The sequence below is a fragment of the Odontesthes bonariensis genome, chromosome 8 (genome assembly GCF_027942865.1).
Source record: "Odontesthes bonariensis isolate fOdoBon6 chromosome 8, fOdoBon6.hap1, whole genome shotgun sequence".
Taxonomy (NCBI): Eukaryota; Metazoa; Chordata; class Actinopteri; order Atheriniformes; family Atherinopsidae; genus Odontesthes; species Odontesthes bonariensis.
The window spans coordinates 18,342,169-18,369,151 of NC_134513.1; the positions used below are offsets into that span (position 1 = coordinate 18,342,169).

Below are 26,983 nucleotides of genomic sequence, written 5' to 3' on the forward strand. Positions count from 1 at the left end.
TCTTCAACTCGGCGTCTCTCAACCAAACAAAAGAAAAAAACAAAGGATCACATAAACTGAATGATGTTTTTTTTCACAAATAAAGGGATGATTAAATTAAGTGAACCTTTAAAAAAAGTTTTCAGTTTCTGTCATCCACAGTTTTTTGCTCTTTTAAATAAATAATAATAAAATAGAACAATTTGATCCAAAGTAACTGAGGTTTTCAATAGTCTTAAACTGTCTAAGTCATGTGATATGTTTTTCAAACACCAACTGAAATCACGTAACAAAATGTGACCCAAAAAAAAATTTGACGCGTTCAAAGAAAAAGTGTCCCTTTAGATCAGATTTGACTCAACAGTGTAGCAAAAACAACAGCGCCTGATATCTCCGAGTAACAAAGAAATCCGAAACTTAAACCACGTTATATACCAAGTTCAGCAATCGGAAGCAATGAAATTGTGTTCTTAACAAAATTAGGATTCAAGTTGGAATGTGAGTCCTCATGTAGTAGCAGGCCAGAGTGATGCTGATGAAGACATTTTAAATATTTAACACGTCTATATGTGGACTCTGGAGAGAATGAGTGATTCTGTTTCTATTTTGGATGACAGATGATGGGGCATCACTTCATCTGCATCGGCTACATCGTGTGGAAATCAACTCGCTGATCATTTTGTCTTTAACCGGAGAGGATCGATGAGGCTTTTGCTTGTTTTAGAACTCTAGGACACTTTATGAACATGGGAGGCAGAGACGGATTCGCCAGCTATGTGACATCTTATCAACTGCACCAGCTGAGACGATTTACCATCCGTACAGTACAGTGCTCCTACTGGACAGCAGGGATTATTGCTCGAGGTTCGATGACATACACTATGGCTGTGTTCGAAACCGCATTCTACATGCTACATACTTCCATTCTGCATACGGCATTGGCTGTGTTCGAAACCGCCTACTTCTCCTACTACTCCCACTACTCCTCCTAACTTTAACTTTTTTAAAGTTCCCGGATGCATACTAGATTCGCCGAAATGTTGGGTATGCATCATGAGGTTACTACTCATACTCAAACTACCCAAGATGCAACGTAACTTGACGTCGCCGATCGTCATTTCCTATCAAAACGGCAGTTTCAAGCTAGCTACAACGAGGGTAGATTCACTTCCTGTTTTCAAAACAAAAGCACCATTTGTATCGTAATGGATTTCCCTATGATAAAAGGCAACGGGTATTTTATTTTGTGAAAATAACCGGAAGTGCGTTGCTCACTGCGGCTAGCTTTAGTAGCGCCGAATATCGCCGGAACAATATTGTAAATAGCCGGTATTTTGTCAGGTTTTCAACACGTTGGGGATCTAAACGACTTTCTTTCTAGTATGTAGTCGGCGGTTTGGAACACAGCCATTCTGATCGATCAAACAGTATGCAGAGCATTTACCCACAATGCATCTCGCTCCTGCCCGAGCCAAAATCAGCCAGCCTGAAGCTGATTTCGCTCAAGCTCTAAACTCTGTAAACTTTAGCAACATTTGAAACATTTTCAGGCGAGAAAGTAGTCGTTTAGATCCCCAACGTGTTGAAAATCTGACAAATACCGGCTATTTACAATTTTGTTCCCACGAATTTGGCGCTACTCGCGTACTAACTCAAAAAGTTTGTATGAGTAGTAGGAGAAGTACGCGGTTTCGAACACAGCCACTATTGCCAAAAGTATTCACTCACCCACCCAATTTATTAAATTCAGGTGTTCCAATCACTTTCGTGGCCACAGGTGTAAAAATTCAATCACCTAGGCATGCAGACTGCTTCTACAAACATTTGTGAAAGAATGGGTCGCTCTCAGGAGCTCAGTGAATTACACCGTGGTACCGTGATAGGATGCCACCTATGCCACAAGTCCAGTCGGGAAATTTCCTCGCTACTAAATCAGTCAACTGTCAGTGGTATTATAACAAAGTGGAAGCGATTGGGAACAACAGTAATCCAGCCACCAAGTGGTCGGCCACGTAAAATGACAGAGAGGGGTTAGCTGATGCTGAGGGTGCATAATGAGTAGAGGTTGCCAATTTTCTGCAGTCCATCGCTACAGACCTCCAAACTACATGTTGCCTTCAGATTAGCTCAAGAACAGTGCGTAGAATGCCTCATGGAATGGGTTTCCAGGGCCGAGCAGCTGCACCCAAGCCATATATACCCAAGTGCAATGGAAAGGGTCGGATGCAGTGGACTCCAGAGCAGTGGAGACGCGTTCTCTGGAGTAACGAATCACGCTTCTCCATCTGGCCATCTGATAGATGAGTCTGGGTTTGCCGGTTGCCAGGGGAACGGTACTTGTCTGACTGCATTGTGCCAAGTGTAAAGTTTGGTGGTAGGGGGGTTATATTGTGGGGTTGTTTTTTAGGAGCTGGATTGGGGCCCTTAGTTCCAGTGAGAGGAACTCTGAATGCTTCAGCATACCAAGAGATTTTGGACAATTTCATGCTCCCAACTTTGTGGGCACAGTTTGGGGATAAACACATTCCTAAACCTTGTGGAAAGCTTGCCCAGAAGAGTTGAAGCTGTTATAGCTGCAAAGAGTGGGCCGACGTCATATTAAACCCAATGGATTAGGAATGGGATGTCACTTAAGTTCATATGGGTGTAAAGACAGATGAGCGAATACTTTTGCCAATACAGTGTAAGTGCATTTCTAAAATGACAGATGTTTGCCAGTTGCTTTCATCACACAGTGTCTTTCCTTTAAAAAAATGTAGTGACAACAGTGTGTATGTGCACATATAGATAAAAGTTTCAATTTTATGTAATGATTTATTTTTTTTTTTTAAAAGTTCAGCATTTTAAAGTGTTATACTGTTATTTTCATAAATAAGCTCAACTCAATTTTCCTGGGGAAAAAAAAAAGAAAAGATATGCCGGTGTGTAGAAGCCTGTGTAATCTGAGCACGGTGTTGTGGCTGTAGCAGCTCATCATATTTCAGATTAAGAAAAATAGATGCAAAAGATGAAGAAAAAAAGGAAACTAGGAAAACATTTTCAGTGATGATAGCTGTGACGGCATTTAGGTGAATTCGGATCAATAAAACATCTAAGAATTTCAAATCAAGCAGATACATCCAGGAGACACCTGATGTGATGCAAATGGCATGAATACCCCTTGGCCCCCTCATTTCCACGATTTCTCCATCCTCGATTCCTCCCCTCTGGGATTTTAATGATGGAGAATGCACACTTAAAAATGCAATCAAAAAATAAACAGAAACCCACAAGGTGAAATTCTGTAAAATCTCAAATACAAAAATATTGAAAGTACAGAAATATTGATCAAGAAATTCAATTTCAGTTCAGTTTTATATACAGAGCGCCAAATAACAACAAATGTCAGGAAGGTTTTAAGGCTAATCTTAAAAGTGCAGAGCGCCTCCTGAACCCAAACTGGAAGCTGGTTCCACAAGAGAGGGGCCTGATAAGTAAGGGCCCCGCCTCCCATTCTACTTTGATAAACTCCAGGAACCACAAGAAAGCCTGCAGTCTGACTGCAAAGTCAGGGCTTTTGTGTCAGTAGCCAAAATTATGAAAAAAAAAAACATGTTTTTAATGTAGTGTATACAGTAACTAATACTTTTACCAGAGTGAGCCGTTAAGTTCCACAGTATTCTGTGTTTGGACTGAGACTTTTCACTTTATATACTTCCACTATAGTTATTACAGTACCATTGCCACGCAGATGACACTAAACTGTACTTATCTATGAAGCCAATCAATTGTTCAGATGACGAGCATGTCTCAAAGACATTAAGGCCCGGGTGACTCTTAATTCTCATTTTTTGCTTCTAAATTTTGATAAAAGATTAGTTATTGTCTTTGGACCTAAACATCTCAGAAACACTCTATCTAACCATGTAGTTATCTCAGCTTCCAGTTCAACAGTGCAGAACCCTCAAACAGATTTTTTTGACCAGGATCTGTAGTTTCACTCACAACTGGCTTGCTCTTGGTTTCTTTTTATTATTATTATTATCATTAGTAGTAGTATTTTTATTAGAATTGATATTATTATTGTTGTTGTTAATATACAATAATTGTAAATATTTATCAATTTTTTGAGCTACTTGACTAATTTGAATTTCCCCCATTGGGGGATGAATAAAGTATTTTTCTATTCTATTTTCTTTGGCTGCCTTCTTTCACTTGCTTGACACTGTCGAAATTGGAAAGTTTGTGCACAGTACTGAAAAAACGAGAGACAGAGAGGAAAAAAAAAGCTAAAAGAAACCGAAAACAAGATGGACTTGTATGCGTGCAGTAACAGAGTAAGTAACAAATAAAGCAAGATTTCAGTCAGACTTTGAGTCACCAGGTAAGATGAAAACTTTCATTTAAAAAAAAAGTGAAAACTAGTTGATTGAAGGGCCACACCAAAACTAGATATAGCTGCTGACTAGAGAAACTATTTATATTTTATTTGGCTTTTCTTTCATATATTCATCTATGTATTTTCACTATGTTCACTCTTCATTTGTTTTATTATATTATTTATTTATTTACCTTTTTGTGCCTATTTTATGCTATGATCCTATTGTATTATAATTTGTATTTAAGTACATTTCCGTAGACATATGTACCAGTAATGGGAAATGGGGGGGAGGGCTCGGGTTGAAAACATGTTCACAATGAGTTAGTCAAATACTTGTCTTGAATACGAAAAAATCCAATAAACAGAATGTTTAAAAAAAAAAAAAAAAAAGATGAAAACTTTCATCTTTATCTGGCTGTCCATGGTAGTACATTAGATATGACGTCACACGGTGTGAAAGGATTCTGCTGCTGCAGAAAGTCCTCTTCTGCCATCTGGTGGCTGTTACAGCACAGTGCAGCTCTTAGCTGACTAACCCCAGCACGTCCAACCGCCACCCTCCCGCCTCCTTTTTAATTTTTTTTTTTTTAAATCTATACTGAATGGGTCAGACATTCTGTTCTTTGTTATGTGAGATAATTACAACCTTTCTGTTAGCATGATAAGCACGTAAGATTTAAAAATAAAAAAACGAGAACTCCCACTTTAAAGGAGTGTGGTGGACGGTACAGGAAGATGTTCCAGGAGAAAAAATGAGAGGGAACTGGATTGTTTTATGATTCATTCACAGGTGCGAAGAAAAAAAAGAAATTAGAGGGTAAAAACTTCCTGGTGTATTTGAACTGTCAGCGTAGTTTTTAACCAGCATCTCTAAACGTTACCATGCTGTATGTGTCACATTTTTCTTGTAAAAAAAAATTAAAAATTCAAATCCAGTTTAGTGAAATGTTTGCGGCTGTGTACAAAAATAAAATCCATAAAACTATGTCGGGTCATTTTGCTTAATTGGTCTGATGGTGGGGATGTCGGGGTCAGACTGATAGTTAAGACTTCAGACTATATCTCTATCCACCCCTGGACAAGAGATGAGCGAAGTTAAAGTTAAATACGTCTAAATGACAAACAGCGACGTTACAGAATATCAGTTATTAACGGAGTCAGTTGCGTAGTTGTATGAATTTCGAAGCGACGTGAAGGACGCATGACACAACTTTTTCCTCTCATCAGCGAAGGGGATTTTCACTCCGAGGCGAACAGGAAGTCAGTCATTAAGCGGCACCTACTGTAAGGTCTACCGTCTCAAGGTGTCTCGTCTCGCCATAGTTTTTGGAGTTTGTTTGAAATGTCAGAACCGACACTGTAAAGGGAAAGCAGAAAGATTGAAAAGATGAGCCTTCGTCTCGCGGTGCTGGTGTTGGTGTACGCGACGCTGTCGTCCGCGGTGCGGAATCTGTCAGGTGGAGCGCTCAACTGCTCGCGACAGGTGAGAAAAATGGAGGCGGTTTTTTGGCTTGTTTTACCGACGTGAAAGTACTTGCGTTTTAATTGTGTAAAAGATTAAAATAAATATTCTAAAGGAAGAATCTACTGGATTATGGGTAATAATGTTTCCCAGATACACAAAACAGTAACAGCGAACAATAACAAATTATAGAAAGAGTTACTGTATAAACTTTCTTTCTTTCTTTCTTTCGCCACAGGATATCAACTGTACAGCCACATACAGTGAGTGAAAATCTACTCTTCTAAATATCTGCTGACGTGCTGTTTTATGTGCTGTTTTTTTTTCTTGTTTTTGTTTTTTAACATGTACACTGAAAAAAACAACTCATAAGATTTACTTTAAAAACACTTTGTAAGTATTTGCCCTCAAATGATTTAAGTAATATTTAATGCTGCAATATCAGGTAACACTCACTTGCCAGTATCCAGTAAATTTTACTTACCATAAAACATAACAGTTTTGAAGATATTAAGTAACATTTACTTCATTACAAAAAACAAGTTATATTTATTTAAACAAATGAAGTAAACTCTACTTGTTTTTCATAGGCAGGAACATCATTTTACTAAAAAATTTTAAGTAAATTTGATATATCTGTAGTATTTGCTGTTATGAAGTAACTTAGTAGATTTTAACGATACACTTTCAGAGTAAAGTTTATGTAGTATTTCTAGGTTTATGTACATACAACTATTAAACATTTAAATTATATGAGGAAACCTAAGTGAAACTTACTCTTCCCCCATAATTCATGTATTACGTTTATAAAATGTTTCATTTTACTTAAGAAGCTCTAGTTCTTACTGAATCTTAAAAATACAAGGTAGAAATGATGACAGTTACTCTAATAGAGTTTACTTCACCAAAAAGTCCCTTTTTTCTGTGTGGAAGACTTCCGAACACCTTTGAGCTTTAGCACAAAAGCAGAAAACAACACATTGTTATTTATTAAGCTATTTTAGGTTAATTCGTTACCAATAACGGCTTCAATAATTTTCCATGTCTCCACTGGGAGCTTGGGGAACTTCTAAGGAAGGATTGGAAGGATTCGTGCCATCTCTCTGGTCTCCTTAACAGATTCTTGATGAGATTTGGTTTCAGAGGGCTAGGTCACTCCAGACTGTTGTTTTGGGGGTTTTTTTTGTGTTGAACGTGTCTTTTTTTGGAAGCTCCAGCTTCACCTCAGGCTAAGTTTTTCTGCTGATTGACTGGGAATGAAAAAGATCAAAAAGCACGTCAAAGAAACAGTTCAAATTTGCCGCATCTCTTCCGCAAGGGTCTCTAACTAAGTTCAAAGTCATTTGCTATTTTTTTTAATGAATTTTTTTACGTTATTTCCTGCCAGAGAAAATTGCACGAAAAAAAAACAACCCAAAACGAACAATGAATCAAAGTGTTCACGCAGATCATTTATTTCGGGCCTTATTAAATCATCAGGTACTTTATTTTGCAATATTTCATAAATGGACGCAACAACACAAAATCCATTTGTTTTTACTGTTTTTGCAGACTTTTTGTTTAGAGCTTCCAGGTTCACACTCCTGATGTAGGTCAGAGTTCAGAGAACGCCTCCAGCGTTTGTCGTGATAAAGCAACAGAACTTGTGATTGTAAGATGAGAAAGTGATCGTTTAATAATGCAGAGGTGAAACAGGCTGAGTGGTGCAACTTTTTTTTTAAATCTTATTATATGACGAAGATAAACTAAACACAAATATTCTCCAACTAAAAAAAATACAGGTCAGAATTATCTCACTTAAAAGCTGAATTACAGATGAAGTCATCCGGTTTCACTCAGTTTAATATAAACAAGAGAGATGCTTGATTTGGTGGAACATATTTCAATTCAATTCATTTTTATTTATATAGCGCCAAATACAACAAATGTCATCTCAAGGCACTTAAATAATAAAGTCCAATTCAAGCCAATTGGAATTCAATTCATTGCAATTATAATTATTTATAAAATAATCCAATTCATTCATATAGAGCGAATTCAAAAACAATTTCCTAGCTAAGGAAACCAACAGATTGCACAGATAGTTTGTACTTTTATTCCGTCATGGGCCGCATGCAGACAGTAAACTGGTGCATAGGAAGTAACACGTACATTTCCGAACCAAACCAAACCAATGTCCATGCTTGAAATGATTGTGCGCATTTCACAGCTCTCCGCCATTCAGTGCGTGTGCGTTTCTTTGTGCAGCTAACTGTATGGACCCCGGGTGGCTGAAAGTTAACGACTACACCCCCAGTGGTCCAGAGGAGTTGCAGGTGTCTGTCGACACCAGGTGGGATGACAGAGGACAGCTGCAGCCTGTGCTGCATGCTAACTGGAAGCTGAAGGATGATGGTGAGTCAGTCTGTTCTCTGCAATTCTTCTCAGTGTACAACACTATGATATGTGTGATGTTCCATCTAATGTCATGGCCAAACTTAGGTCAATGGGTCAGATCCGATTGGATTTATATTTGTAACACTGGTAATATTTATCAATGCTTAGGATTAGGAAGATTAATCAGTAGAGGTAACCAGCAGCCCATTGCCAATGCCCCTGAGTTAAAGTAACAGTTGTGTTTTGTTGATCCATTTGAGAAGAGTGAAATAAAATGTCATTGTACTGTGGTGCACACAAGGTATTGAGGCAAATAGTAACTTCTGCTGCATTTGTTACCAGGTAGTATCCGCGATCTGAAGGCCACGGAGCTCTATGTTGTGGTGATGTCCAACAACGAGAACGTGTGCATTCGATACTCTTTCAACGAAGTTCTTATAATGAGAAGCCGGTCATTTGAAAAGGTGGGTGACGCAAAGCCTTGTGGGAAATTTCAAAGATTTGCGTCCAGGATACAACGCCAGTCCACCTGTCCCGATGAGCACATTCTCAACTCGAACGCAACAGACTGCAGTCAGGGCAGCGAGGGTCAGAGAGGAGGTATTGCTTGTTAAAGGGATAGTTCGCCTCTTTTGACATGAAGCTGTATGACATCCCATATTAGCAATATCATTTATGAACATTGACTTACCCCCTGCTGCGTCCTGTGAGCCGAGTTCCAGCCTCGTTTTGGCGTTGACGAAGGTAGTCCGGCTAGTTGGCTGGGGCCACAAAAATAAAGCGTCTTGCTTCTCAAAACAATATGCGTTCAAAAGAGTAATACATTTGCATCACAAAATCGTTCATCCAGAAAAAGTCAGACCTCACAATCGCTTGGCGCTATTTCTCTCTCCCTTCGTATCACTACGGGCTGTGTAGACTGTGCAGACCGAAGTGCAGACCGAGCAGTAAACACCGTAACAGGTGCGGGTGTCGGCAGGCGGCAGCACGCAGTGATACGAAGGGAGAGAGAAATAGCGCCAAGCTATTGTGAGGTCTGACTTTTTCCTGGAGAACGATTTTGTGATGCAAATGTATTACTCTTTTGAACGCATATTGTTTTGAGAAGCAAAACGCTTTATTTTTGTGGCCCCAGCCAACTAGCAGGACTACTTTCGTCAACGCCAAAACGAGGCCGGAACTCGGCTCATAGGACGCAGCAGGGGGTAAGCCAATGTTCATAAACGATATTGCTAATATGGGATGTCATACAGCTTCATGTCCCAGACATCTTGCTGTACAGAAGCTCCTCTGTAACTGTTAGCTTAAGAGTTTCCATTAAAAAAAAACACGCGCTCGCCTTGAATGTGACGGTAGCGAAATGTCTCAAAAAGGTTGAAGCATTCTGCTGGACCTTTTGTCCCGTTCTTGTTTGTTTGCCACACAATCCCTGGCAAAAATGACAGAATCACCACACCTGCAGGGTGTTCATTCAACAATTTCTTTTTTTTTCTCAAATCAAGTTGATGAAAAAATTGTGAAATCATGAAAACAAATACAAACAGAAGATATATTTGGCTCTGGCTGTTTTTGGCAGCTTAAGCTGGGAACAGCCGGCATCTTTTGCTGATGAGTGGTTATCCTTTTGAAATTCTTTTCTATAGTTTCCACTGAGTCACGTCTCCTGTGAGTCATCCAGGTGCAATAGCTCATTAAGCTTTGCATATTTAGACTGGTTCAGTTTTGTTTTAGGAATGAAAACTAAAAGGAGATCATTTGTTTCTTCTGTTTGATCTAAAATGTAAAAAAAAAAAAAAAAAAACGCACTGAGTGAATGACCTCCGAGCCTGATGAGTCTGTAAATTTTGCCAGGGGTTGTAGTTGTCTAGCTGCTCAACAGTTGTAATAGATTGAGTAATGTGGTTTCTTATTGTCTTGGCTTGTCTTGGCTTGTCTTGCCTTTCGAGGAAAAAGGTGTTGTTTGGATGGGAGCTCATGTTGCTCTAAAACCTGGATGGTGCCTTTTCAGATGTGCGAGTTGCCTATTTTCTAGACAACAATGCACCCTCATATCATCGGAGATACAGGCTTTTGAACTGAGCTGATAACAAGACACACAATCCATCTCCTCTTTAGGCCGACATTCATGGCAACCGTGGTTTTCAAAAAGAACTCAAATTCAGATCATCTTCGGCCACAGAACAGTTTTCCACTCCGTCTCGGCCTATTTTTAATGAGCCTGGACCCAGAGAGGATGTCAGTGTTTCTAAATCGGGCTCACTTATGACTTCTTCTTTGCATGATAGAGTTTTGATGGAATTTGTAGATGCCGCAATGAACTGTGTTCACAGACAATGATTGCTTGAAGGGTTTCCTGAGCCCACGAGATAAATAAAAAATGGGGAAGTTTTCAAAAAGCTAATTGAACTGGCAAATTGAATAATGTATTTATATTAGGGCAGGGCAACGATTCAAACTTTTATTCTAATTAATCACATGATTTCCCTGATTAATCACGATTAATCGCATTTGTACACAAAATCCAAAAATGAATTAAAAAGTAGTGTATTCAATTCAAGTCATTTTTATTTATATAGCGCCAAATACAACAAATCATCGTCAAAAGAGGCGACTTATCTAAGTGCACTTGTCATCAAAGCTATTAGCTAAAATTAGCTAAAAGCTAATAGCTTTTTGGTGTTGAAGGGGTCAACAGGAAGTGGCTCTATTAGCGATAGTTGAAATGGGTACAGCGCGGAGTATGACATGCTTAGTGCCTCTAATCCGATTCATTCACCGCCATATAGCCAAGGATAATTACCCTTGCTCAACGCATTCTTATTGTAATTTAGCCAATTATCCGATCCTTTCAGTGCCATGTAACCCCACTGAGTGTTATTTTGTATTCTCAGTGGTCGTTCTCTTCTGACACGCTGGTGTTGGACCCTGGTCACACATACAAGGTCTCCGTCTTCAACATCCCCAAACCCGAGATGTACCACAGTGACTATGACGTCAGCACAACTGTCAGAGTCCCTGGTGAGTTTGAAGTCAAAATCACCATTTAGTTGATTTCAAATGGTGAATCATGGTTAACGTTTATTAAGTGTTTGTGGGTTGTTTTTTTTTTTTTCCACTCTTCAAACATGAAGATTAAAGAGCGGTCGAATAAAGTAAAATCAATGCCAATAGTAATCACTTTCTGGTTCTCATTTCCTTAGACTGTAACGATCCCAAAATGAAGATGACGCAGTTTTGCACAGAGAGAGGTGAGTCGCATACATATTGCAAAACATCAAGAGTGAGGGAATCTTATGAAAGACTGCTAACAAGTCGTCTCGTTGCTGTAGGAAGTCTGTGGCAGCCGAACATTAGTCTGACTCAGTCAGCAGACAGTTTTCTGGCTGTCAGCTTCAACCCCGACACACTGTGTGAGAAGTACGTGGTTATTGTTCGGTGTGACTCTGTGTCACAGAGACGCAGCGTATATAAGGTAAGGTTACATGTTACAAGGTTTCAGTAGCTTAAGAGTGCCTGTGCGGTCGGCATATTCATACACAGGATGAATGTCTCTTCCGTTTGAGTGGGTTGACATGGATATTTACTGTAGCTGCTCATTGCAGCAGATTGTAGTCTGATTAGCCTAGCTTTTACCCCATTTTTTTTCTTTGTAGTACAGGAAGTAGTTGACTGCCTTGCGGCACAATTTTTCTGCTGACTCAAGGAAAGGCTTCTTGTTAGAGTTGTAAACAATATGAATGTAGCCTATGTAACTCCAATATAATGCACATCTTCTTTGCAGTTCCCAAGTGCTCTAACTGCACATTGTTAACATTCATACTACATGTAATAATAAAAACTTAATGCATATTGCCATAAGAACACTCCCATTTAAATTTGGAGCAATAAACCGCTGAATAAGCACAATGATAAATGAAAATACAGCTTTCATTCTCCTCACAGAGAACTATGCTGCACTTCGGTAGAAGTGAGCTGTCAAGATACTTTATACTGTATATTTATCTTCTTTTTTCAACAGTGTATAGTAGAAAAAGTCTTAAATAAAGGGTTGTAAAGGAACAAGTAATCATCGCTGACCATTTGATCAGCCCAGTCTCTTAGCAAAACATGAAATACTTTGTGCTACTACACAGAAATAACTCCATGAAGTAACCAAAGTTTTAACAAACTGACTACTTCTCATTTACCTGGTGAAAAGTCCCCCTTTTAGAAGTTAGAGGGTAAAAGAGTGGAGCTAGCCAAAATGGCTATTTTGCCATTTCCCTTTGCTTCCACTCGCTGTTTCCTTGCCGTTTTACACCGTGCAGACTACTTCCTTATCGTTAAAAATGAGGTTACGGTTCTGTTAGGAAAACAGCTTGGCTTCCATCAGAAAAAGAATATCCATTTCATGGATTACAGGCTGCCAAAATGAATCCCAAGATGAGCTTTAGCATTTAGCATGCTAGCCAGGTTAGCCTTGGGCTAACGCAGTCGTCGTTACTGAACTGTGAAAAACTGCGGCTCATACCAGACCATGATGATGATATAGTGAAAGCCGTCATTTTTTTATGCTATTGAATGATAATTTGTCATACTGAGATGTACTTCTCTCTTTTTTTTTTTTTCCTCTTTTGAGAACAAGTTACAGCAGGTGTGCAGTTAAACACCCTCTTTCAGCCATAGCCTATACTTTTACCTGACTACAGATTTTCCTGTTCCTGTTATGATGTACAATGATTATATTTAAATAATGTAAACCTCTTGCAATCGTTTTTATGAATATTTTCATGGCAGCAATTCTGTACCCTCAAATGATGTGCCTGAATACTAAAAACTGTGCACGTGACAACGTTTCCCCCAGACCTTTTCCCCAGGGACCCTGACTGTAACATTCAAACGCGATCAATGGCCGCTTTCATGCTGCCAGTTTTATGCTCAGGTAAATATTGAGGTATGATCTTGGTGTATATCTAAGATTTTAGAGGGGGATACATCTGTATTTACCATTACTTGATTTTTCTTGACTGCAGATAAATCCATATTTCCCACAATGTCACAATGACTGTCCACGAAAAGAAGGAAGAACTCTAAATATTTGCCGGGAAGGTATGGAGTTTAATAGAATATATAATTCATGCCTGAGTGGGGACGTCACTGAATACACCGACTGATGCTTCTTAGCCTCAATCATATTCAAACTGGGCACCAATCATAAAGTTTATGATTGAATTCACAGTTTTTTTTCTCATGCAGCAAAAAGCATGTATCCAATTGGTGATCAGTTATTAGAATAAGTAGAATGATGTCTTATAATAACATTTATTATTACGTTGTTTACTTTTAAGTCGGTCTATTCGTGTATTTTTTTATTTTATCAAGAAGTACATCATTTTATATTTATTATTGCACTTCACCTTTGAATTTAATGTGAACCAGGACATCCATCCAAACTTGATTAGAATATAACAAAATGTAGTGACACTATCAAGTTTTGAGACGAAAGATCCACAAAGACCGGCTAAACTGGTTTTTGCCTTTAAATATTCTTATGGGGAAATCTTTCAGTGGATAAGCAACAGTTTTGTGTGTGGCCCAGAAAGCCTGATGGCTGGTCTGCATGACTAAAACAAAATTCATTGGAAATCTGTTGAAGTGACACTGAGTCTGCTTTCAATCAGAGGAGCTGCTAATAAATATGATATATATTATTCCTGCAGTAAAGGAAAAAGAGAGTCCAGATCTTCCCTACACATTCATCGCCATAGGAACGGTGTTGGCGTGTACGATTATGGCCGTTTCTATGTGCGTTTTCTGCAGAAAGCGAGGTAAACGATCCATTTTTTCTGTTCAAATCTCTTTCAATTTGTAACTTCAAAATGTATAGAAACCTAAAGGCTTTTTCGTTGTTTTGTGGTTTTTGGGTGATGACAATTATTGATGCTTTTTTTTTTTCTACTTTCAGGCAATCCTGTTGTTGCTTCAGTAACTGGCATCGCTGAGAAACAATGGCAGCAGCCACTTAAACAACCTCCAAATGTGCTGGTCATCTACTCCCAGGACCACCGCCTTTACCGGGACGTAGTGCTGAAGCTCTGCGCCTTCCTCCAGGCCAAATGTGGCACCAAGGTGCTGGTAGACCTGCTGGACACTACCTCAGTCAGCATGGTGGGTCGTCTCCGCTGGCTTGAGTGGCAACGCCAACAGCTGAAAAACCCCGCTGACAAGATCCTGGTGCTGTGCTCGCGGGGTGTTCAGGCAAAATGGAGGGCCTTGTGTGGTCAAGGGCAGGTGACACTGAGGGAAGATGTCCTCTCTCCCACAGATGACATGCTCATTCCTTTCCTCAATATCTTTCTGCCAGACTTGCACCAGGCAGGCAGGCTCGGCAAATACATGGTAGCTTACTTTGAGGACATCAGCGGTAAAGACGACGTGCCGTCTGTTTTCGACATTGCGGTCAAGTACAACCTGATGAAGAACTTCGAGGAACTGTACTTCCGCATCTTAGACACCGAGAAGTATCAGCCGGGTCAGGTCAACCGCATTGAGGGAATCGGTAGGGACGAATATTTCAACTGTCCCTCAGGGAGAGCCCTGAGGAACGCCATCGAAACCTTCCAAGCCTATCAGTTGGAACATCCCGATTGGTTCGAGAGGGAGTGTGTGGTCAGCGAAGAGGAGGTTGTGACCGAAGCCGACCGGCTCATTGACCAGCTGCAGATCCCTCCCGTCTTAGAGTGCATCCCCCCAATCAGAGACGGGCCTCCTGTTTACACTTGTGACGTACATATCAGGAACAATCCCAACAGCGTTCACGTTCTGACACCTGAAGTGAACCCAGAGCGCCGGCTGCCATCCGTGGCAGAGCTTCTACCTGTGGTGAATCCTGAGTACGAGCACGAGTTTTCAGCACGGCAGGTGGAAGTGCTGACGGGTCAGCCGCTGCATCTTTACAGCCAGACTCCAGAGCCTGTTTGGAACCACCAGCCACTTCCTGGCCAGAACTGGCTCTCCCTTGAGGAAGAGCCCTTGGCTCAAATGCCCACTGAGGACGATGAAGAGGACTCCTCACTGCCTGTGAGCCATTCAGACCAAAGATACTTAGCACCACAGAACTCTCTGGTCTCGAGACTTTCGGATTTCCCACGTCAAGTCGACGTCAAGTCGAGCACGTATTTCCCTTCTTCTGAAAGTAGCCCCTCCCAGCCCGAAGAGGTGGAGGAGGAGGAGGAGGAGGAGGATCTGGAGCCAAGCGGAACAGATCCGAGCAGTGGATCCGATCAAGGCTACATCTCCAGAACATCTTCCCAGCCCGAACCCGCTGCTACAAAGGATACAATGGTGGCTTTGGCAAGTTTTCAGGAGTGGCTTTTTCAGCGGAATCTTGGACATTATGACGAGGTTCCTGAAGAGAACCGATATGAGCAGTGAACCTGACTGACATTGCAGCTGCCACCACGATCTATCTGAAAGAGCTTCACTTATATGGCCAGTGTGAGGATAATGTTTTATACGTATTTAGTTTTTCATTACTGACTTTCTGAATTTTCTAATAGATGTATTGTTTTTCAAGAAAACATGGATGTTCCTTCGCAGAAGATAAACGTTGACACTGCAACAGTGCTTTGGACCTTTTCTCGGCTGATTTTCAGTGGGTTGGGAATTTAGCTTACGATGTCCGACGCCTGCATTCTCTCAGGTTTTAGGCCCAATCTCGGGGGGGGGGGCTGCTTAAAAAGTCACTTTGATTACATTTAAGATTGTAATTGCAGTGTGTATTGTTGTTGTAAAATCAAAATAAAATCAGACATTACATCTCTGCACGTTTCACAGTCTTTCCTCTTGATTTATTTCACATGTCTACCACATTATACTGTCTTACAGTACATTGATTATATCAGTACAGATATATGCCACACAACTTCACAGCACTGGTAAAACCCTATCTGTAAACAACAGCAATGTCCCCGTAAACAAGGTCGAAGAAAAAGAAAAGCTGTGCAAAAAACATTGAACTGCACAAAGGCGATCATTTTAATGCAGGTACTGTTTTATGTTTGGTTCATTAGAAGGTCCATGAAAGCATTTCGTAGCTTCTGTGCTTCCTCACACAGGTTAAAGGCCCCTGTAAAGTCCTTGGGATTAAACTGCAATAAGATGTATGTGTGACTACAATTGACAATATTAAATAGGCTTTATAGCAGCACTATATATGCGTAAAAGCAAATGTTTCGTATTTTACTGGCACATTGTAATAATACAAACTGGTATAAAATATATAAATATGTTCGCTGTAGCGATTAGCAACAAGCAGGCTGTTGTTCGTGAGAAACGAAGCCACCGCTGACTCACAGCTTCCCGAGCATGAGATGTTAGCAGAGTTAATGAGCGGCAAACTTAAAACAATATGAGGTCCGAGATTCCAGCAGAGGACGGTCTTTGTAGTCATGCAGTCTGTGGACGCAGAATAACTGTGACGACCTCACTTTCACTGACAGCTGAAACCCTTTTCATGGAAAATAATTCACTAGTTCAGCTGCACAAGTTACAGTCAGACAGACTGTCAGCTCTCCCACAAATGTCTTCATATTGCGACCAAATGGGTTAGAGGAGTTACTATTAATAAAAACTGCCTTTTTTTCCTAAAAAAAAATCCTGCATAGAATTAATTTGAATGATTAATGTTCAAATATGAGTACGGGTCTGAAGGATCTTTAAATACCATTCCAGTACTCGTAGAACCATCAGAGCAGTTACAGTGCTTTCTGCGTTGGTTCCAAAGTTCAAGTTTTTCTACAATATTTTCACACAATGATTCAACGTTGACATTTACCCAGTTCTTTTATAGGGATGTGCTGCTTTTTTTCCTTTTTTTGTCTGGGAAAGAAAAGGAAGGCATAGGTTGGACATGAAGTAAAGATCTCCCTGTGGTCAGCTCTGTCCCTAATCCGTAAAGAATCCCAACCAAAAAGGGGTAAAAAAAAAATCATTTCAAAAAGTGCAGTTTCATTATTTACACGAATGCATACAATGTCCATATATTTCTATATTTCTTTACACTTGACATGAAACACTGTTTAGAAATTCTGAAAGCACGTTTTGCCCAGGGATACATGTGGGTGGGAGAAACACCTTCACACCTAATAATACGACTCCATTTTCACACGGCACCAATGCAAATCACAAAAAAAAAAAAAAAAACAGTTCTAAGGGATCCGACTTCACATTATCCAGGTTTTTACTACAACCAAACTGCTTTCACAGCCGTTATATGAATCTACATTTCAGCATAATTATTTGTGGTTTTTGTTGACCCCTTCACCTCCTGAACCACAGCAACCTCAGGTAGTCAAAGATATGATTCTTCTTTACATTTTACACCACATCCAAGCTTTTTTTTTTGGCATTGGGGTTGTATTATAACTGCATGAACTGCATAAAAGCTCTAAATAAATGCAGGTTATGTGGGAGCTATTAAAGGCAAAGATTTTAAAATAGAACGTTTGCTCCAAATTGTAACTGCAGTGCTGTCGTTGCGGGGGCGTTCCTCGGGAGTGCTCGGCTTCGCTGGTTCTGTGAATGGATGGGGAAGAAGCACTTTGTGAAAAATAAGGTGAGAATTCAATGAGGTCCATTGACATCTGATGCCATACCTGCTCAGAGGTGTAGGAACAGGTAGTAAGAAACCACTGGCTGCTTGGAAAATGGACACCTGGACACCACATCTAAGCAGCTAGTAGTATTGGGGATGTGTTAAATATGGGGACATAACAATAACTCTGGTATGTTCTTTCATAGTGTGCTTTTCTCCTCACTGCTCCTCCTGTGCTGCACAGAAGGCACCGCTCACCAAAAACCATACCTACATTAGGAGTGCATTCATCTCTAAGACAATAGGCAGTCCAAATAGTTCATATACCTCCACCTAATATTGCACTATTGTACCATCTTTCTCACCATTGTACTCAGTCTGATCATAAACTTTGAACTTCAAACCGCTACAAGCGCTTAGAAGAGCTCGTCAAAGTAGACGGTGGCATGAAGTTCCAACAGCGAAAAGAAAGCATGCCGGCCCGGTTAATGTTCAAGATTCAAATATTGCGCCGCTCACCGAGAGTTGAGAAGAAGCTCGGCGCCAAAAAACAAACAACAACAAAAAAAATAATAATTAGGAAATAGCTTTTTTCTTCTTTATCTATAAACTCGTACCCAGTATTTGATCAAACAAATAGAAACTAGGCAATATGTTCTCAGTGATCCGGGTCATGGTGATCCCAAGTTCCTCAAGAGAAGGCAACTGGACTTCCCTATGGTTCTTAAAGACATTCCACCTCTCATCACCAGTGGTGGGGAGTGATTCATATAAGCCATGGTTACATGCACAGTTGAGCTGGTCTACAGTTACAGCTCAGCTTGGACATTCGACTAGACCACCGTCCCAGTAACAGTATACATGCACAGGAGAGGAATCAAGTTATTGACCGAAATATGTTCGTAGTGTGTATGTAGTTTGGAAACATTTAAGAATTTCTTCACCTAAAAACTCCTAAAAAGCACAAGTTAGTTTAGCTGAATTCACTGCATAGACGTTGTCTTTAAAGGGATAGTGTTATCGTCTGTGAACAGCGCCTACTTTAAACTGCAGCATTTTGGTAGTAACAGGTGGTGGTTTGGGGGGTGAAATGTATTCTCACGCCTTCATTTTGTCATGTTTTGGGATTGAATGTTTTATTTGGGGTTCTTTGGGGTTTTTTTTGGTTGTTTTTTAAATTTTTTTTTAAAATTGGGCTTATTTCGGGAGTGGTCAGACCAAGAAGTAAATATACATTAAAGCTTTTTTTTGCGGGGCTTGAGATAACGAAGCAATGTGGATGTAATGATAAAGGTGCTTTCTAATTCACTGCGTGCACATGTCATGCAAGATTGAAACAAGGAAATAGCATTTATTGTCTTCACGGTAAAAGGGGTGGTGTATAAAGTGTAACTAACATATTGTGTATTAAAAAAAAAAAAAAAAAGGGATAGTTCGCCTCTTTTGACATTAAGCTGTATGACATCCCATATTAGCAATATCATTGATTAAATTTGACTTACCCCCTGCTGCGTCCTGTGAGCCGAGTTCCAGCCTCGTTTTGGTGTTGATGAAGGTAGTCCGGCTAGTTGGCTGGGGTTTAAAAAATAAAGCGTTTTGATTCTCAAAACAATATGCGTTCAAAAGAGTAATACATTTGCATCACAAAATCGTTCATCCAGAAAAAGTCAGACCTCACAATCGCTTGGCACTATTTATCTCTCCCTTAGTATCACTGCGTGCAGCCACCTGCCAACAGCCGCTCTTGTTACGGTGTTTTCTGCTCGGAAGCAGGGGACTGCACGGTCTGCACTTCGGTCTACACAGCACGCAGTGATACGAAGGGAGAGAAAATTAAGCCCCAGCCAACTAGCCGGACTACCTTTCGGCAACACCAAAACTCAGCTGGAACTCGGCTCACAGGACGCAGCAGGGGGTAAGTCAATGTTCATAAATGATATTGCTAATATGGGATGTCATACAGCTTCATGTCAAAAGAGGCGAACTGTCCCTTTAAGTTACTTGGTTGGGGATTTCGTCAGATGAGGCTGTTGTTATAAAATCAGTTTTTTATTAGAGCAGAGCGACCGTCTGAGAAACGCTTGAAGTGACCGCCAGGGGACACACTGGCTGATCTTCAGTCCCAGCCTCTCATGTTTTTAGCCGTCTGACAAAAGAAAGAGAAAAATATGTGAATGAGAGCAGGTTTGTTGGAAATTCGGCTGCATTGATATATACTTACACTTCACTGTTTTTTACAAAAAAGATTTGGAGCGTGTGTGGGGGACACTCGGACCATCTAAGTGTCGTTGAGCATATACGTGCAGGAGTGATTCGGTCCCCAAACCTGAGTGTGCAACTTCCTAGGATTTCAGTCACCATGCATTTCAAAAGTCTACTTTTTGTCAGATTAATGCAATAATTCGATTTTTTTCCAAGTGTCACGTAAAACATGCTTACTGTGAGGGTGGTTTATGTCGCATGCATGGCGCAGCTGATGGTTTTGTGGGCTATTGGGACCACTGTTCCCTTTGAGTTCGTCACAAATTCAGACATCATGACAGTTGTTTCTATGACATGAATCAAGGGGAAGTCCAACTGCTTTCTCCTTACCCTCTCAGGATTAAACTTTGGCATGGGGGAAAATAGCGATTGTCATCAGTAGTGCTGTGACTTCTCACACCTGCGCTGTAACTTTTGTGTCTCGTTTTTTCGAAAAGCGACAAGGTAGTGAATTTGCTCCCTTGCGAATGTATAAATAAGAGACCTACGATGTTCTCCAACGTGCCTATACATAAAGGAGAACTTTTCTATTTCTATTTCTGCGTTATTTAGAATCTTGACGGCATATCGCACAGAAGGAAGAAATATAACCTTCCAGTCATACCAAAAATGCAAACCTCCCTCCCAACACTGCATCTCTTCTCTCAATGCCAAACAGGAAGTGTTGCCCTGCGACAAATTCAACGAGTGTTCACCATTTTAACAGCATTTTTCAACTTAAAAATGAAAAAAAAAAACAAGTAGGAGGAAGACAACAAACTAAAAAGCCTTGAAATGAACTCTCGTCGTGGGAGTGAACAGCAGCCTGTGATATATTCGAAGAGTCGGAAGTGGTAAAACAGCGGCACAGCCAGGGATACCAACCAAGTCCGTTTGACAAGGACCGTAGAGCGGCTGTTTGCTATGGCACTGTCTTTTAGCGTGGTTTGAAGTCCACAAACAAGTCGACTTTTAGTAGTCATTAGCAGACACAGCTTTTAGAATCCAGTACAGGCCAGCAGACGACATGGTCATCAACAGAAAACATTTGTGGACATGGGAAGAGCAGAGCCCAAGTATTGGGAATCAAACCACAGGATTACTCTAACAGCACCTTTAACATAACACACACACACACACATCTGCTGTCCCTCTGAATTCCATTGGAGTACAGTGGAGAAACTCGATAAGATCTAATATGTCACAGTTTGCTCATTTGGAAAAGGCCGTTGCCCTTGTTCGGTTTCGACCTGTAGACTGGTCCAAAGAGGGAATGTTGTAAAGATAGTACCAACGACACTGAACCTGTCCTTGAAACTGGAAATCCATTCACTAATGGGGTGGCAAATCATCATTTTCCGTGCGGTTCAGAGTGTTTTGTCATCTTCAGGCCTTCGACGTGCAGTTATCTGAAGTCATTTCCGACGATATACTGAACAAGTCTGCTTGGAAAATCCTTTTGACTTCTAAAAAATACATCTTAAAAAATGTTCAAACCATTCTTATTTGGCATCATATGATGTTACATTATACAATAACTGCAACTTATTGATTGAACACAGCGGGTCACATCTCAGTCACCAAATGGGCAGCTGACTCGGGGGGGCCCTCACAAGCTATGATACATTTGGTAATTATTATGGGGCAATTTGATACATCTCAAAGTGGTTTGGGTAATACACACCACTAAATGGCAAAAAGCCCTAATATTGTTTCTGTGGTTACGTGGTTATCGAGCTTACTGATCTGTGGAGACACTGTGTGGGGATCCTGTGCTCAGCTGGTAAAACTAAGCTGACGTGCTGCTCAGATGAAGAACTCCTTTTTTTTTTAACCAGATGGAAAAATGAAGATGCTCTGTGATGTTTTTAGCTCAGGTATCATCTTCCTCTTTTTTTCAAGGACTTCATGGGATGAAGTAAATGTTGCTAAGCAGGGCTGGAGATTGCGTTGACCACGAATGAACACCCTTGGTGCCAGTAGCTGCCGTGGGGCCAAGGGGCCCCAGAATCGCAAGTCAGAACAGTGACGTCTGTTTATGTTTCTCTTGACATTATTCTGGTAACGCTCTGTTTTATAATGTCATTTTGGTGCCATCATCTTTATTTCCTCTTGACCTACAAAATGCTGTCAGATAACCACAATTACTAATTAATTAATAACCCACTTTGATTTTGGGGATAGAATTTGTCTGGTTTTTAAGATAGCTATTTCTGAAAGTTTTGTTGTCCATTGTGTACAACATAGGCGGAAGTAATTAGGACTCAATTTCTAAATTTAATTTCATCCACTTGATTTCCTTTTACTGCGCATAATTGAAATGGAACAGACAGGCTATTTTAGGAACAGATGCCTCATTAAAGGGATAGTTCGCCTCTTTTGACATGAAGCTGTATGACATCCCATATTAGCAATATCATTTGTGAACATTGACTTACCCCCCGCTGCGTCCTGTGAGCCGAGTTCCAGCCTCGATTTGGCGTTGACGAAGGTAGTCCGGCTAGTTTGCTGGGGTCCCGAAAATAAAGCGTTTTGCTTCTCAAAACAATATGCGTTCAAAAGAGTAATACATTTGCATCACAAAATCGTTCTCCAGAAAAAGTCAGACCTCACAATCGCTTGCCGCTATTTTTTCTCCATTCGTATCTGTGCGTACAGCCACCTAGCGATAGCCGCACCTGTTACGGTGTTTACTGCTTGGAAGCAGGGGACTGCTCGGTCTGCACTTCGGTCTGCACAGTTTACACAGCCCGTAGTGATACGAAGGGAGAGAAAATAGTGCCAAGCGATTGTGAGGTCTGACTTTTTCCTGGAGAACCATTTTGTGATGCAAATGTATTACTCTTTTGAACGCATATTGTTTTGAGAAGCAAAACGCTTTATTTTTGTGGCCCCAGCCAACTAGCCTACTAGACTACTTTCGTCAACACCAAATCGAGGCTGGAACTCGGCTCACAGGACGCAGCAGGGGGTAAGTCAATGTTCATAAATGATATTGCTAATATGGGATGTCATACAGCCTCATGTCAAAAGAGGCGAACTATCCCTTTAATAAGCCACTTTGATTTTGGGGATATAATTTGTCTAGTTTTTAAGATAGCTATTTCTGAAAGTTTTGTTTTCCATGATACACAACATAGGCGGAAGTAATTAGGACTCAATTTCTAAATCTTTCTTCCACTGATGTCCTTTTACTGCGCATAATTGAAACGGAACAGTTGGGCTATTTTAGGAACAGATGCCTCATTAAGATGTCTATTAAAGAGCCGTGACATCAAACTGTAGTTTTAGTGTTCTACTCTTATCGGTTTATGATGATTAAAAAGAGCTGGGCTGCTTATGGGGTCCAGCGGGGCTCCACAGGCCACTAGATGTCCAAAAAGCTGGAATCAAGTTCCCGACTTTACAACTGCACCGAAGAGGAGGCAGAAACGCACACCGAGTGCAGTGGCCCTTTCATTTTGGGTTTTCTGAATTATTTCTACGGAAGCCCAGAGCGGCCATGGTACGTATAAACTTTTTCTGATGGTTTTCTCGAGATAACGAGTTAATTTAGCGATGGTTTTCGAGGCCACTTTTTCTCCCCAGTCCGCCCCTGTTTATATTTGTTTTATGTGTTCACAATTTGTTTGTCTTGTAGAGATAACTTTCATATCAGCCCGCGTCATTTAAGGAGACGGCTGGCTGAACTGCAGCTCAATAGGCATTTAAGGTCACTATAGTCACATGACTTATCAATAAATCATTAAATATACAATAATTTCCACAAACGTCTGCTATGTAGGTTATCTGTGTGCAAATGCAGTCTCACTCACATAGCCGCTAACATAACAATTGTCTCGTCTCCATCTCCCTGTTAGCATTAGCATTAGAGGCGGAAGTGCTGAAGTGGACAGCCTCGTTAACAGCCTTCACTACTTGGTCCTCCTTCCTCCGCCGCTGGGGCAACATTGGACCCATCATCACCTGGCCTTTTTTTGGTGATAAATAAATCTAAAGTTTTCTGCTTTCTTTTCATATTTTAAATTAATTAGCAAACAACAAATCCCGCTAATAACATCAGCTTTGACCTCCAGGCTCCGTCATCTCGTGGGAGGGGGGGGGGATTTCAAAAGGGAAGATGATACTTAGATCAATTGATTGTGTTGTTCAGAATTTCATTTGTAATTCATTTATATGTATTAAATAATAGAATAATCAATACAAATGGACACAGAGTAATTACATAAATTCATTTTTCGAAAAAAAGAAAAACGAACATTTACATTTTCCCCTGGAGCCAAGGTGTGGCAGCTGCCATACCTTGCCATACCCAATTGACGGCCATGTTTGATTCATAGGCTACTTTATTCGGTTTTCAATGAAAGGGGGGTAAAAATGGGTACACCTTTGCCAGAAATACATATTAAGACATATAAACAGGGGCGGACTGGGGAGAAAAAGTGGCCTCGAAAACCATCGATAAATTAACTCGTTATCTCGAGAAGACCATCAAAAAAAAAGTTTATACGTACCACGGCCGCTCTGGGCTTCCGTAATTTGCAGTAATTCGTATAAATTTTTGTTTCCCACCAGGGGCGAGGCTAGGGTATTTTTAGTGGTGCCAAGGCACCACCGTGAGATAGCTCGGCACCCCCTGACTCAGCACATATTTAAAATATTATATTATGCAAAAAACTTGCTCTGCCCCCGCGCAATACTTTGGTGCGACTGGCCAATCTGGCAACCTTGTGTGTCTGGCAACCCTGCTTCAAAACGAGGCTTGTGACCAGTCCACTTATCAACTAAATCTCTTCTGATTGGTTGGCAGTGGGCCCTTCTTAATCCACACAGAAAGAGACCTTATTTATTTAATTAATGAATTAATGAATTTATTTTCAAAAGGCATTCTTGATATTATTAGCCTTGGGTGATTACAAAGTGTGTTTTTTTTTGTTTGTTTTTTTTTGGCTCAAGGATGCATTATTTTAGTGACCATTTTATTTATTTTCTAGCATTTGTTTTTGTTTTAACTCTTTACTCCCAAAATAAATGTTGAGTTATCTTCAATATTTGTCTCAGGCCTCTCCGTTATCCCCTGAAAAAAAAAAAAACGAGGGGGGGGGGGGGGGGTATTCGTTACGTTTCGGCCACAGAGGTTTTTCGGCTGCATGGGGTGAAAAAAAAAACAAACAAAAAAAAAAACAGGGGGGTGGGGGGTCGTAAATCAGTGTCACCGCCACTGCCTCTGTGAGCACTGGGGGCTGGGCACCCCTAAGCACCAGATCCTAAAATCGCCCCTGTTTCTCACATAAATGAATATGAACGTGCACACTCCCTCCGACACACTTTTGCCTTATTCATACCCTTGTTGCCTAAAGTGTCTGACATGGCAGCTTACACGGCTCTATGACTGGGTGACCGCCAGGGTGTTGACATATCCGTGGGGACACATGTCATTCTCGGACACGCAGTGGGAGAACTGGGCCGGGTTGTTCCCGCCGGACAGCCTGCGGACCCCCCGCAGGGCCACGCACTGCTCCACCAGCTCCAGCAACCTGCACGCTAAGAAGAAGATGTTTTTGAACATGAACACCGGCACGGGCATCTTGTAGACGTACACCTGGAAACAGCGGACCACGAGCAGGGGCGCGTTGACCACCAAGCCCGCGCAGAAGCGCGCCCACAGCCACCGGCAGCGCAGCTCGGACGCGGTCAGCTCGTAGAGCCACAGCACCGGCGCGGCCAGCGCCACGAAGTACACCGAGAGCACGGTGTACTTCAGGCAGGCGGTGGGGATCTCGCTCCTCAGGAGCATCTCCACCAGCGTGAAGCTGTCCAGCAGATCCAGGCACGTGCCCATGAAGCATCCCTGGGAGTGGTGGCGCGTGGAGCCGTTTAAATCCACCACGATGGAGTTGATGAGGCAGAAAAGCAGCGGCGCGGACAGCAGCACGACGACCTTAAAGCCGGTCAGCCCGCACGGGACCTTGAGCGCGATCAGGTCCAGGATGGAGGTCTCCAGGATGAGCACCACTTTGGGCGTGCAGGCGATGACGTAGATGAGCCAGGCCAGGTAGGCGTAGGTGAACTCCCCGAGGTTGCAGCCGAAGATGGAGCTCTTCTGGTGGAAGCCGCACGCCCGCTCCCGCTGGCTCCGCGCGTTCTTCAGGAAGAAGATCCCCCAGCCGGAGACCACCACCAGGTCCGTGGCGATCCACGAGCACCAGTACAGGTCGGTGAAGACGATGAGGTAGAAGTCCAGGACGCCGCCCTGGAACACGAGCAGGAGGAAGCAGAGCGCTTTGTACAGCAGGCTCCTTTTGGATCTGTGCGCCAGCAGCGGGGCGCTCTGCGCGAACTCCCCCGATGTCATGGTGCAGGCGGCGGCCGCGGATGGGCAGACCAAGGGCCGAAAGCTGTCGCTCTCCTCCGGGAAGATGCTTCCGCTGGTGGTCTGGGTGTCCCGCCTCCCTCTCCGCTGGCCGGCTTCAGAAGAGGATGAAACGGGGGAGTCTGGGCAATAGCTCGCTTCGTGTTGGAGATCGGCCTTCAGATAGTCGTTTCCAGATTCTGAGATCATTGTATTTGAGCTGTCGCCTTTCCCTTGTTCTCCGCTGTTCTTCCTTCCTGGTGAAATTTTGAAAGGTGGAGACAGAGAGCAAAGAAAGGCGCGGACTCTGGTGGAATGGACTTTTGGAAAGAAACATTAGGGAAAAGGAAAAAGTTTGCTTTGTGCCATTTCAAAGTGGGGGACAGAATTTAGGAATTTATCAAATCAAATTTGTTTGTGTAGCACATTTCATGTACGAAACAATTCAAAGTGCTTCACATAAAATAAAAGCATTGCAGCAGGGAGTGGAAGTTAAAATTAAAAATACATAAAAGAATATAAAGAGAAACAAATAAATGAATTTAAATTAATTTAAAAAACGAGCAACAGTCCAGATAAATTAAAAGATAGCGTGCAGATTTCATGCATAGACACATGAGAAAAGAAATGTTTTTAACC

General features: G+C 41.4%; 2 protein-coding genes across 2 annotated transcripts; one reads left to right on the forward strand and one right to left on the reverse strand.

Moving 5' to 3' along the window:
- The first annotated feature begins 5,551 nt into the window (after positions 1 to 5,551).
- On the forward strand, positions 5,552 to 15,987 carry il17ra1a (interleukin 17 receptor A1a). Its single transcript, XM_075471997.1, has 11 exons — positions 5,552 to 5,822; positions 6,040 to 6,064; positions 8,049 to 8,195; positions 8,520 to 8,641; positions 11,069 to 11,195; positions 11,378 to 11,425; positions 11,507 to 11,649; positions 13,021 to 13,098; positions 13,190 to 13,265; positions 13,877 to 13,984; positions 14,122 to 15,987. Exons 1-11 carry the CDS (start codon positions 5,727 to 5,729, stop codon positions 15,588 to 15,590), a joined length of 2,439 nt encoding a protein of 812 aa, XP_075328112.1. The 5' UTR covers positions 5,552 to 5,726; the 3' UTR covers positions 15,591 to 15,987.
- Positions 15,988 to 25,219: 9,232 nt separating this feature from the next.
- Positions 25,220 to 26,599, reverse strand: tmem121b (transmembrane protein 121B). Its single transcript, XM_075472546.1, has one exon. The coding sequence runs from the start codon at positions 26,552 to 26,554 to the stop codon at positions 25,379 to 25,381; it is 1,176 nt and encodes a 391-aa protein (XP_075328661.1). The 5' UTR covers positions 26,555 to 26,599; the 3' UTR covers positions 25,220 to 25,378.
- Positions 26,600 to 26,983: the final 384 nt, after the last annotated feature.

What these genes read in the sequence shown, in the direction of transcription:
- il17ra1a (XM_075471997.1), top strand. Translation starts at nt 5,727, where the DNA reads ATGAGCCTTCGTCTCGCGGTGCTGGTGTTGGTGTACGCGACGCTGTCG. An exon ending in GAAGCCGGTCATTTGAAAAG is followed by an intron (nt 8,642 to 11,068) that starts GTGGGTGACGCA and finishes TTGTATTCTCAG; the next exon opens with TGGTCGTTCTCTTCTGACAC. An exon ending in GCTGCCAGTTTTATGCTCAG is followed by an intron (nt 13,099 to 13,189) that starts GTAAATATTGAG and finishes TCTTGACTGCAG; the next exon opens with ATAAATCCATATTTCCCACA.
- tmem121b (XM_075472546.1), bottom strand. Translation starts at nt 26,554, where the DNA reads ATGATCTCAGAATCTGGAAACGACTATCTGAAGGCCGATCTCCAACAC.